Source organism: Telopea speciosissima, chromosome 4, assembly GCF_018873765.1.
Source record: "Telopea speciosissima isolate NSW1024214 ecotype Mountain lineage chromosome 4, Tspe_v1, whole genome shotgun sequence".
In the NCBI taxonomy this organism is placed as follows: Eukaryota; Viridiplantae; Streptophyta; class Magnoliopsida; order Proteales; family Proteaceae; genus Telopea; species Telopea speciosissima.
The window spans coordinates 3,359,944-3,372,305 of NC_057919.1; the positions used below are offsets into that span (position 1 = coordinate 3,359,944).

The following is a 12,362-nucleotide window of genomic DNA, read 5'->3' on the forward strand; positions in this document are numbered from 1 at the left end:
GAGTTGGTTTCTCTCCTCATTAGCAACAACAACTTACCTCAGCCTGCAATCATCTGTATAATCCAAGATATTAAGAAGCTCATTTTTTACTTGTACTTTATTTCCTTCCATCATATACCGATGGATATTAACAGCTTGGTTGGCTCCCTAACCTGGAAATTAAGTTTTGTCCTTGGCGTGCTAGACATCTTGACACATTTCCATTCTTTGATTGTCTAAATTATATAATTGATCAAATACCTTGCGCTGATCATGTCTAAATAAATAGATTTCTTTAAAAAAAAATTACTTAAGGTAAGGCTGGATGGTTGAATTTAAATCCATATCAGTTTGGTAACAGTTTGGAATAATCTTAGAAGAGTAATTAGGATATATTTTGCGTCAGATCAGTCTTGTCAATTTATCCAAGGAGGAAGTACTAGAAAAAAAAAAGAAAGAAGAATATCTGTTTCACATTCCTCATTTATTATAAAGAGTTCCAATCTAAATCCTAATTTAAAGACTGAAACTTGTGCTTTTGCATGAGATTGTGAGAGTGTTTCCTTCCGTGCTTTAGGTGTTAGCCTTTATTGAAAATGGGAAAACTCTTCTCAGAGTTGACACTTGACAGTAACGTTTGGATTTTGTCCAAAGTTTCATTCCTTTTCTTCCTTCCTTTTTGGGTTGTCGTCCTTCTAAAGCGCCGGCCTTTTAGGTTAACGCACGCTTTACTTAAATCATATTTCTGGAATCTAATGCATGAATGATTTTGTTTCGACTGTAGAGATGAGATGGATACATATTCACCGTTACATCTTAATTACTTCTCAAGAAAGAAAGAGTGCGCCTGTGGTCCAACCAGGTTGCCCGATATTGGTCCGGCTACTCACTCAGAGGCTGCCACCTATGTAATTATAATAAGGGAGCAGGTTTTGTAGACGGGGCCTGCCAATGGTCTATCTATGAATGGCCCACTTCTTTGTACCACACAATCAGGTCTGATCATGGTTCAAAGTATTGGTATCGTATCAATTGTATTGGTCAATACATATCAGTATCATCAACAATCAACATAAATACCAATCGATAGTATCAGTCGATGTTATATTTTTAACTCGATCTACGTCATCTAAATAGGAACTCATCCATATGGCGAGCTCTGATATAACATCAGAAGATCTATAACGCACCCCGATCGTTATAGAAGAGCCCAATTTCAAGTTGGCCAAGTAAAAAATTAATCTTTCCAAAATAAAAGACTACCACAAGGATGCATAAGAAAGGGGGGGAAATTGGGTAGAATAGTAGTAGAATACATTAGAATACTTACACTATACTGTTTGGAAAAGCCTACCCTAACAAAAAAAAAAAAAAAAAAAAAGAAATACTGTTTGGAATTTACTCGTCTCATACATGAATGTGACATATGATAAGTCTATATATTTGTCTTTCTTTATTTTAAAATATTTATTTTCTTACCTTTCAAACATAGCCCAAAGGACCAAAAGCCGCGTGCCATCACTTCGCATAGCTGATGTTAGGGTTTTACTTTTAAGGTGGGGTAATCTTCTGAAAACAAGACACGTGGCAGATTGTGGATTCCCGAATCCATTCTAAAGTCCACACATTAAGGCATGCTTATACCATCCAAAGCTCCCTTCTCAATTTCCCAAGTGTTGGATGTCTAGTGGCCCACGTCGCTAATTCTCAAGAGTCCCTATTGGTCGAGCGTGCGTGGTGTGAAATCTACAGAAACGTATAATGATGGAACTGAAGATAATATATATGAAGAAAACATGTGCTTCAATGTCCAAAAGAAGCTCCCTTACTACTCATTCTCATGGCCATAAGGCCCCTCTCAACCCTGATTGTTAGGGTTCTTAAACAGTCCGGGTAATCGGTTTATGTCAGGCTTAATTGGTTCCTATTAATTTAAGGCCTTCATCCATTAGGACAATAAACAAGCTATAAATCAAGAAAAATGGTTTCAATCGAACGATTAGACCAGTCTTATCCTTATTTTTACAAAGAAACCATTTTCAGATTCGAACTCATATTGACTTGATCAGAATAGAACAACCTTATGGTAGCACCACCCTCATGCCAATGCAACATTAACCACAAAAAATAAAGTACAAAAGAGGAGTTACGAGCCTTGGCCCTTGAGCTGCATGAAGGAGTTTGATATCCAATCAGAACACCGCAACCTATTCCCAATATACACTCAAGTGAAAGCTGCGGGCCCACCTTTTGTCTCTATACCACAATGAAATGGTGGGTCCGGTCATGGATTGGTGGGGTTTAAGGATATTTTACCCTGGTCTTTGTTAATTAATTTGTTATGAAGTATTATTCCCTTTGTTTATCTTGTACGTAAAGTACTTACCTTTCCTCCACCAACCGCTGAGGTACGCCTGGTTCCTTCCTCACACTCTCTTCCTACTCTTCCAGTCTTCCTTCTCCACGATACTTGTCGAGACATCATTACAATACCAATAGAAGGACGTAAAACACCCCAAAGGTGACCGCCACAACCCTTTTGGTGGATGAGGTTATTGCTGTCATTTCAAGGGGACGGGACTTGTACAGAAGCATTAGGTGTTACGTTTCCGTCGATTTTATCGGAAAGTGCCAAGATGGGGGTGGGGAGCTTTCGGTAAATTCAAGAATTAAAGCCGGATAATGAATCGAGATGAGCCATGAGAGCCGCCGCCAGCCGAGTACGGTAAAAAGCGTAAAGGATTTGTTTGGCGGTGACAAGTGGAGTGGCTGAAGGCACCCCTCGTGGCAGGTGAGGAGAGTGTCAAAAAGACCGGGACGTCGTCGTAAAAGTAAGAGCGGAAAGCTAAAGTTAGAAACAAAGACAACGCTTGATACCTTGAGCAGATGGTCGGCCAGAGAAAGCGATAAATTGAAATTCATCCCATTTCGTGATATATTGTCTCCATTTTCTCGCAATTCATTTGTGTGACTCAGTTTTGATGAATAATTTCTACCCAAAAAACAAAAAGTTTTGATGAATAATTGAACATAGGTAGTATTTACTTTACTAGTGTCGTATGGGAGTCAATGAGGGTATGCATAAGGGCATCAATATGGATGAAATTTTGATTTAATGAGGGATGGGATGGTAATTTTAAGTGCTTCTACGTCTAGACATAATAACCATGTAATTAAACAACGTTGCTTTTCCCTTGATATTTATATCAATACTGAGACTAATAATGATCCTTAAAAGGTTAAAACCTAAGTCTAGATTATGGTTTGAGGGATTGATATTGGATCGACCAATTCGTATCAGTATTGGTGGAGATTGATATTGATTCTTGATCGATCCTGTATTGATGGATTGATACGAACAGAGATAAAAATATAAAAACTTAATATTTTTTTTTTAAAAATAGAGCAAATCTAACTGATCTAGACTAATACTAATATCAATACTAGTTACTAAAATTATAGTCCAAATCCCTTCCCTTGTAGATAACTACCCCATCCCATCTCACACGGTTCATGGGATGTGGATCGAGACCACCTTTGAGGCATGATTTGTGGTGGAGTGGTTACCCGCATGAGAGAGGAGCCTGGCTCTAAAACCACGCGAGAAACCCCAAAATCTATAAAAAAAACGAGAGGGCAAGAAGAAGAGAAATACAAGTAAAGTAAAGAAGGAGAATTTCTCAAAAAAAACGAGAGGAACGGCGATCGAGAAGGCGATCGGGATGACGTCACCAAGTGGGAGGCACTGGGGGGCAAGTCGCTCATTCTCTCGACCCACGCGCAATCGAGCGGTCCCTCACCCTTTCTTTTTTATACTCTCCCCCATGTCTCCCTCTAACGGAATTTATCCTCTCGTTCTCTCTCTGTCCTTTCCTCTTCCATTGTCGTCTTCTTCTTCGTAATATTTCTTAATTTCTTCTTTCTTCTCATTCTACTTCTTCTTCTTCTTCTTCATCATCATCTCTGCAACAGAAGAAGCGAACTGTGAACTGCGCGACAGTACTGTTTTTCTCTCAACTCTCAAGGTATAGTTTCGAGGTGTAGGTTATCCAGAAAATTTTCGTACACAAAAACATATAATTAAGAACTATCTAGCTAGTTCAATTCTATGCTCTCTCTAAATGTCATGTCTTGATTCATCATTTTTTTTCAAAACATTTCACAGCTCTAACTTCTTCTTTCAATTTTTTGGATCAGATAAATGTTTACTGTAACATTCAGTCTTTATCAGAATTTGTTACATTTTCACTTTCTCTCTCTTTTTTCCGGATCGGACTTTCTCTTGCCTCCTTTGGTGCTTTCAATGAGAACGAGAGTGCGTTGTTTTGTTGATTTATATAAATCTAGTCTTCTTCTTCTTTTTCTTCTTAACCTACATTGCTCTCGAATGTAACAGTTAAACCTAAACAGATCGTTCGTTCACGCACAATTAAATACATAACATCAAATTCTCATCAAGGAATTTGATCTCTCTCTCTCTCTCTCTCTCTCTCTCTCTCTCGCTCTCACTCTCGCTCGGTCGCTCTAACACGCACAATTTACTGTTTGCATTTGAGTCCAGAAAGTGGGGATGAAAATTTCTCAAGAGATACCATGGGATTAAAGCACATCTTTGCCGCCAAGATAGTTGCACCATTCATTTATCGTTGTTACCAACACAGATTCTCGTCGCTAAATACCGATCTAGCAATTTTTTTAGCATTTCTAGATTATCGGAATTCTGAAATGAGAAACGCAGCTCTCTCTCTCTCTCTCACACTAAAAATCCTTCATTTTCTTTTCTTTTTTTTTTGAAGGATAAATTTGAATCCATTAAAAGAAGTAATCCGAAGATTAGATACTCCATCAACATTCTTGAGTATTGGTCTTCCAAAATTTCAACTTTCTCTCTCTCTCTCTCTCACGCACAATTGCACAAACATCAGACAGCCTCAATAACCCTAGAGTAGTAGATGCAGAGAGTAGGAGATTATTTAATGATTATTAAAGTAATGGTGAGGAACGCTTCCCGAAATTTCCTTTTGTTGATGAATCCGCATTTTATCGATACTCAAATCAAAAGAGATAGGTCAGATGTTGCCATGGAAATTCTCGACAAAGAGACAGCAGTATCAGAATCATTCCCCCCACTGCTGCTGCCTGCAAGACTCATGAGAAGAGGAGTGCTCTGATGGCCGTTGCTCTCCCTCCTCAGTCCTTTTTCCATTCCTTTCCCCTTTTTTTTTTTTTTTTTTTTGTTTTTGTTTCTGCGTCTCTGATGGTTGGCTTGATCCAATGAAACCGTCTCTTTCTTCTTTTTCCTCGTAGCCTCCTTTTAACCACCCTCAGGAAACGCGTGCTAAATTCTGCTCACGTCACCCACCTTCTCCTCTTCTTCCTCCTCCTCCTCCTCCATGCCGTCCCAATCCCACCTCTCTCTTCTCCAAACCCCAAAAAGGTTAATCCACTTTTTCTTCTCGTCCTCCTCACTGCCAAGCTTCTCACTTCTCTCACGCCTTTCTAATTCAAACAAAATTTGTTATAGTTTGGTTGCCTTTCTCTCTCTCTCTCTCTCTCTCTCTCTCTCTCTATCTCTAATTTTATCTACAATTGGGAAAAAAGCAAAAAAATTAAATGTAATTAAGGATATCTATCTATCTATATTTCATTAAGATTTATTTAACTAAACCCCAATTATATTAACCCTAATGCAGCTCCTGATGAATCATTTACACCATTCACCTTCACTAGACAACATCATTAGGACGGACAGCTACTTGTCTGTTTCTTCAAACCTGCAACCCCAATACCTTCCCTAACCTCCCAACTTCTACTCTGATTTTACCTAAGAAATCATTTATTGTAAAGAAAAACCAAATGGGGTTTTATTTATAACACGCGCTCATTTCCCTTTTTAGAGATAAATGGTGAGTGTCGGTCATCACCAAATGACTTGATCATTATCTTTAACACCAGATGTCGTCTCTGGATTTGACAATTTCATATTTTCTCTTAAGCTTGTTTTCCTTCTGGTTTTGGTTTTCTCCTCTCTTGTCTTTGTTATGATTTAAAGATGATAGACCAACAAAAATTTTGGTGATAAATTTGATGCAGTGCTTGTGGTGGTGGTGATGATGGAAACGATGGAATCTTGCGTTCCTCCGGGTTTCAGATTTCATCCAACAGACGAAGAGCTCGTCGGATATTATCTGAAGAAGAAGGTGGCATCACAGAAGATTGATCTGGACGTCATAAGGGACATCGATCTGTATAGAATTGAACCATGGGACCTCCAAGGTATACAAATTTAGATCAACTCAAACACACCTTCCATGTCCAATGCATGTATACTCACTGCTTAATTATGTGATTTATTTGGGATTTGTAACAGAGCGGTGCCGAATAGGATATGAAGAACAGAATGAGTGGTATTTCTTTAGCCATAAAGATAAGAAGTATCCAACAGGAACAAGGACTAACAGGGCAACCATGGCTGGATTTTGGAAAGCAACTGGGAGGGATAAGGCTGTGTATGACAAGATCAAACTCATTGGCATGAGGAAGACCCTTGTCTTCTACAAAGGGAGAGCCCCCAATGGACAGAAAACCGACTGGATCATGCATGAATATAGGCTCGAGTCTGAAGAAAATGGTCCTCTTCAGGCAAGCAATTTCTCATCAAACCCCCCCTTTTTTTTTCCTTCTTTTCTTTCCTATTATATTAAAAGAATAACCCTAAATAACAAAACCCAATCCACAGAAACACTAAATTACCTACATCCCTTAGAATCTCTTCCTTAATGTGAGATGGAGAATCAATCATAAAGGAAGAAATCTCTCGCTTGGTTGCCTCCTTACCCAAGAAATCACCAAGCCTTTCAGCTTTTCTTAAAATTTCTCTCTAGCTTGAAGAACACCCTAAAATGATTAAATTTTCCTTCTGGACATTTAGGGGCTATTGGATATTTTAGTTTTGGATCATATCAATAAGTGATCACTATTTCTAATGTTGAGAAAGGAGTCATCAAAATATTGATTTTTTTCATTCTATTTCTGGATACTTACTGTTTTGGCCTTATTATCAGTTTTTAGAGGAATATATAACCATGGAATGAAAACATATTTCTTTTCCTTATCAGAAAAATTGACTCTCACCATCTCAAAGACAACTTCTCTTTCTAACCTTTAAAATTCTTATTTAAGGCATTTTTGAAGTGCTTTTACTCAATTACTTTATCGGTAAGAGTTTCTCCCACCTATCTTCCCTAACTATAATCTTATATACAAATCACATCTTCCAAAGGAAACTTATAATTACTTCTTTTCAGATTAATACCTTTAATTTAAGTAATGCTTCTACAGTTCTACTACTACTCTTTATCAAACAAAAAGTTCTACCCAAGAAAGCAACAAAAAGGGATGGAAACAAAGACCCAAAAAAAAAAAAAAAAAAGCAAAAGGGATAACTTCTTTCTTTCTTTCTTCTTCTTCTTCTTCCTTAATTTTAGTCTTCCTTTCTTTACAGGAAGAAGGATGGGTAGTCTGCCGAGCATTCAAGAAAAGAACCAATTGCCAAACAAGAAGCAATGAAGGATGGGATTCAAGTTATTTTTATGATGAACCAAGTGGGGTTAGCTCCAGTGTTGATCCAATTGATTATATTCCAAGGCAACCCCAGAATTTCCTATGTAAGCAAGAGATTGAAGCAGATAATCTGAATGTCTCGCGCTCCGATCGTTTTGTACAACTTCCTCAACTTGAGAGCCCAACTCTACCACTAGTAAAGAGGCCAAGCTTGATATCAATGATGTTGCCGGAGAATAATAACGAAGGAGAAGAAGCAAGAAGAGGGTTCAATAATAGAGAGAAAGTGACGGATTGGAGGGCCCTTGATAAGTTTGTTGCTTCCCAATTGAGTCAAGAAGATAGATATGATGGTGGTCAAGGAATGTCAAGCTTTGGAGATCATTATAATTCGGATATGGCTTTGCTTCTATTGCAGAGTAATAGAGAGGAAGGAAATAAGTTGAATGGCTTACTTAGTTCGAACTCAGACTGTGATATTGGAATTTGTGTCTTCGATAATTGAAGAGAAAGAAGAGGGGGGAGGGGTTGAAGATAAAGAGGGATTCAGTGCAGATATTGGAGACTGGAGGGTGTTGGTACCTTTACTCTTTCTTTTTTTTCTTTTTTTTCCATTTTCTTTCCTCTATTTTTTGGATGCTTTAGAACCTATAAGTTTGTAAAATATATCGTTATGGATGGCCTGGAAAAATCTCTCTCTCTCTCTCTCTCTCTCTCTCTCTCTCTCTCTCTCTCTCACACATATCCATTAGGACAAAAGAATGCTTGCAGGAGACTAGGGTTTGTAATAAGGTCAAAAATTAGAAGATGAAATAATTGGATAGGGAATTACAAGGAATCAGTATTAGAGAGAGAATATGTTCTTGTACTTTATTAAGACTGTTTGGCATGCATTCTAGGTCAATTTCGCATTATCGAGAGATAAAATTAAACAACTATTTTTATCATCCGAGAATGTGAATTTGACTTAGATTGCATACCAAACATTGCCAAAATGTGTTAGATGAAGACAAAACCCCATTTGAAGTCCTCTTGATTTTGGATTTTAAAGGTGTAATCTTTAATAAAATGATCTCAGAAACAATGACGAACAATTTAAAAGATGAATTGATCTCAAATAAACCAAAGTAAATAATCTCATATCTAATTTTGCTCTGATACCATGATAAAATTAGAGTAAATTTGTATTGTATTTCAGTGACATGTGAACTATATATGTCGGAATGGACATATATCATCTGTCCACGTGGCAAAATAGATACTTTGTGATATTTGAAAAATAACGGACCATTGTGACAGTAATAATTCGCACATAGACTTTGTGAACGATAAGAAAATACAGCCATACATGGCTAAATACCATCAATAGCTTCAACGAGAAATAATGAGTTACACACCCCTAGGGAAAGCATAGGCAACTGAAGCTCCACTTGAATGGGGAGGCAAAGATAATAACCAGCTCAACTTCTTACACTCATTAGTTCATTCATCTGAAGTCTGAACACTAGGATAATTTCTTTATCAATAGAAACCAGATTTTGTAGTTTCATCATATGCATTTATTAGATCTCACAATATAAAAAAACAAAAAACAAAAAACAAAACCATATAAGTAGGTTTTTCTTGAGCCCTTGGTACATATTCTAATGAGACTCTCCTTTCAAAAAAATAATTTTTAATTAATAAATCATACAAATTTATCCCCTGATTGGTGGATTCCTCCATATCACTAGCTCAGAGAACCCTCTCCCTAATGTTATACCATTCCAAATTATGAAAAGAAAATTTTTGGCTAAAGAGCATCCTACCTCGGTAATTTAATTTAGGTAAAAATACCTCTGTCCATCTCTCTCCTCCCCCATATGAAAAAACACCTCTGTCCCCTTGTTTTGAGGAGGAGAGAGATTGACTCATGGGATTGTTGGTGTAGGCCACACTCCCGGACAGAAAACTATTTCCCTATAATTTATTATAGGTAACTTATAATAGGTATATATAATATGAAAATAATAATATATATAAATAATATATATATATATATATATATATATATATATATGTTTTAATCCTACTCTCTATAATTAGCTACAAAATATTCTAAGTTCTAAAACGCAAAAATTGCATCCAAAAAATTAGAGATAAAAAGGCAAAAGTGGAAGAAGCACAAGGCATGCAAGTAGGTCAATCTAGACTGATAAATGGGGAATATACAGAGTCACATATCAAACTATGTGATTCTCTTATATTTTTCGTGTTCATTTCGAGTTTTCTTTTTAACCATTTATTTTACTTTTCCACTTAATTAATGTATAACTATTTTGAACTCACATATGTCAGGAAGGTAATTAATCAAAAATGAAAGAAGTACTAATCTTCTTTCTTTTATCATTTAAGAGCCGTGCGAGATGAAAGTCTCATACACAGTTTTGAATGAGAAAAATAAGTGAGGAATCATCTTTTTGACTCTGACTCTCCCATTCTTAGTCATTGTTTTTTCTTTAATTAATGTTACTTTTAAAGTAGCTGTTTCAGCTTCAACCACTCGAATTTTGGATATTCTTTTTTATGGAATCTCATTGTTATTACTCAAACAAACATGAAATATATGCTTGCTTATCAAATCCAATAACCAATTTTAGTTTCCCACAAGACCACAACCATGGCCATCTTGATCAGGTCTACCTTGAGCTGTTTCTACTGATCAAGACTTGAGAAGGAGATGGATGTTGTCCACTTCCTGAACAACAAAAAAAAAAAAAAAACACCCAGATCCAGCAAGCTGAGAAAAGCTTTTCAGGTTTTACACCTCACTTACATACATACATAATCACTCCCCAGCTTGTTCTCTTGTTCATAAATATATCTAACCTTAACTTACAGTGTTGATATTAAAAACATTGATTGAATGATGGGTTTTAGAGAAGGCATGGAAGCATGTGTACGACTGTTAGAACTACTACTGTATGAACGGGGGCCTAGTTCCCATGCCCGACCATGGCTGGTCCAGCATGCGCAATGCGACCCTGGTTTTATAGTCTAAATAGACAATATCATCACTTGCACTTTCACTCACACTCACACTCACACTCCCCTACTACTACTACTGAACTAATAAAACAGTCTCTCTCATCTCATCTCATCTCATCTCATCTCAGTACTCTTTCCTATTATTCCCCTCTCAAAGTCAGGTTTTATTATTTAATGTTTCCTCATATTAATTTAATATATACTAATTAAGCCTGATATTATAATATAATCTTATATAATAGGCATGCTATGCCTGAATTTAGAGAGTTTCATTGGGTTCAAGTCTAGCTTCCAGAAACTATATATGGACATTCTTCGTATATAATTAATCAAACCTTTTTGACCCAATGAAGGGAAGAGAATTATTATTATTCAGAAAGTTTTTGACCAATCAAAAGTACCCAAGATGAGTAGTTGTATATTTACTAAAAAAAGAAAAGTAGTTGTATATTTTAAACTTTAAAGTGTCTATAGATGTGGAGGTTTGGAGTAGAGTGAGATAGCGTTGAGTATGTAGGAACATTGAAGAATGGTGGAGAAAAGAAGCGAGAAGCGTAGGGTTAAGAGGTGGTGTCGTGTAGACAATACACAAGAAAAGGTGTGATGGGCATGGTAAAGGCAATGAGCACAATCGTTCACCAAACCTTGCCAGCCCTTCCCCCCACTTCTCTGTGCCGCAGAGCAGCGTACTACCAGGCATAGGGGTGCAAGTTTGGCCCTGTCGGCCCGAACCCGCCCTGGCCCGCCCTGAGGCCGAACAGGGTTTGGGTTGCAGCCTGTGCGGGGGGCAGGGTGGTCATTATGCACCCCAGTGTCCACCCCATGTGTCTAGGCACAGACTACACTGCGGCACCGAGAACAACGCCCCTTCTTTTTAATAAAGACATCTAAATGTAATTGTGTAACCTCTTCATACAATTGTGCAATGTGAGAGAGAAAATTTATGTTGTGTTTGGTACTTTGGTTTATATTCCTAAACACATTCTGAAGTGGAACAAAAAATTTGAGAAGAGTCAAGATTCATAATGCATTCTAAACCCAAATTTTTTTTCCTCAATGGAATGTAAGAAACAACTTTCAATTTTAGAAGGCCACATGCCTAGACAGCAATCTCTAAATTGTCCTTTTTTATTTTATCTTTTCTAGTTTTACCATGAACTCATCAATTTCAATTTCAACATCCTAAAATGCAAATTGTTAATATTACACATTCTCTCTCTCTCTCTAACCATGTGAGCCCCTTGTATATGACTCTCTCCTTTGTGCCCCACCCCTAAATTGACTTAGCATTGAAGATGCTAATATACGTGGACCCAAAAAAAAAATCCTTAATTAAATCGTTCACACTAAAATTTGAATTCTAATGATGGTAAAGGATAAGGACCCAGAATTTTTTTAGAAAACGTTGATACGCGACCTGAGCTGGGTATCCGAAACCACGAGCCGTCCTGCAAAACAATACACACGAGTCAATGCTAGCCGGTCTGTGCCGGCAGATTAAGCTTCGATGCCAAAGTCAGATCGCGCACACATTGATAATTCGAGAATTTCAAAAGATTCAACTCCCAGTCCCCCCTTGAACCACAACATACCTGGCTATCTATAGGTTCTGTGCCGCGGACTGTCATAGGCTCTTATCGATGATGGACCATTACTCTAGTCTAGGAAGTGTTGAGGTGGAGTCCTATTTGGGTGGACACCTGTCTTGGGGGATCATGCCGAATGCATGACCCTAACTCATATATTTAGCGTGAGCTGGGTGAAGTGATCCTTCCTTCTCCAGTGTCATGTTG

At 37.5% G+C, this 12,362-nt stretch overlaps 1 protein-coding gene across 1 annotated transcript; it reads left to right on the plus strand.

The window, feature by feature from the left end:
* The first annotated feature begins 3,872 nt into the window (after positions 1 to 3,872).
* Positions 3,873 to 8,249, plus strand: LOC122658711 (NAC domain-containing protein 37-like). The gene is made up of 5 exons (XM_043853796.1): positions 3,873 to 3,877; positions 5,140 to 5,144; positions 6,086 to 6,255; positions 6,350 to 6,621; positions 7,484 to 8,249. Exons 3-5 carry the CDS (start codon positions 6,090 to 6,092, stop codon positions 8,045 to 8,047), a joined length of 1,002 nt encoding a protein of 333 aa, XP_043709731.1. The 5' UTR covers positions 3,873 to 3,877; positions 5,140 to 5,144; positions 6,086 to 6,089; the 3' UTR covers positions 8,048 to 8,249.
* Positions 8,250 to 12,362: the final 4,113 nt, after the last annotated feature.

Excerpts from the sequence above, each read along its gene's own strand:
- LOC122658711 (XM_043853796.1), top strand. The coding sequence starts at position 6,090 with ATGATGGAAACGATGGAATCTTGCGTTCCTCCGGGTTTCAGATTTCAT. Across the intron at positions 6,256-6,349 it reads TGAACCATGGGACCTCCAAG|AGCGGTGCCGAATAGGATAT; the intron begins GTATACAAATTT and ends GATTTGTAACAG. Across the intron at positions 6,622-7,483 it reads AAGAAAATGGTCCTCTTCAG|GAAGAAGGATGGGTAGTCTG; the intron begins GCAAGCAATTTC and ends CTTTCTTTACAG.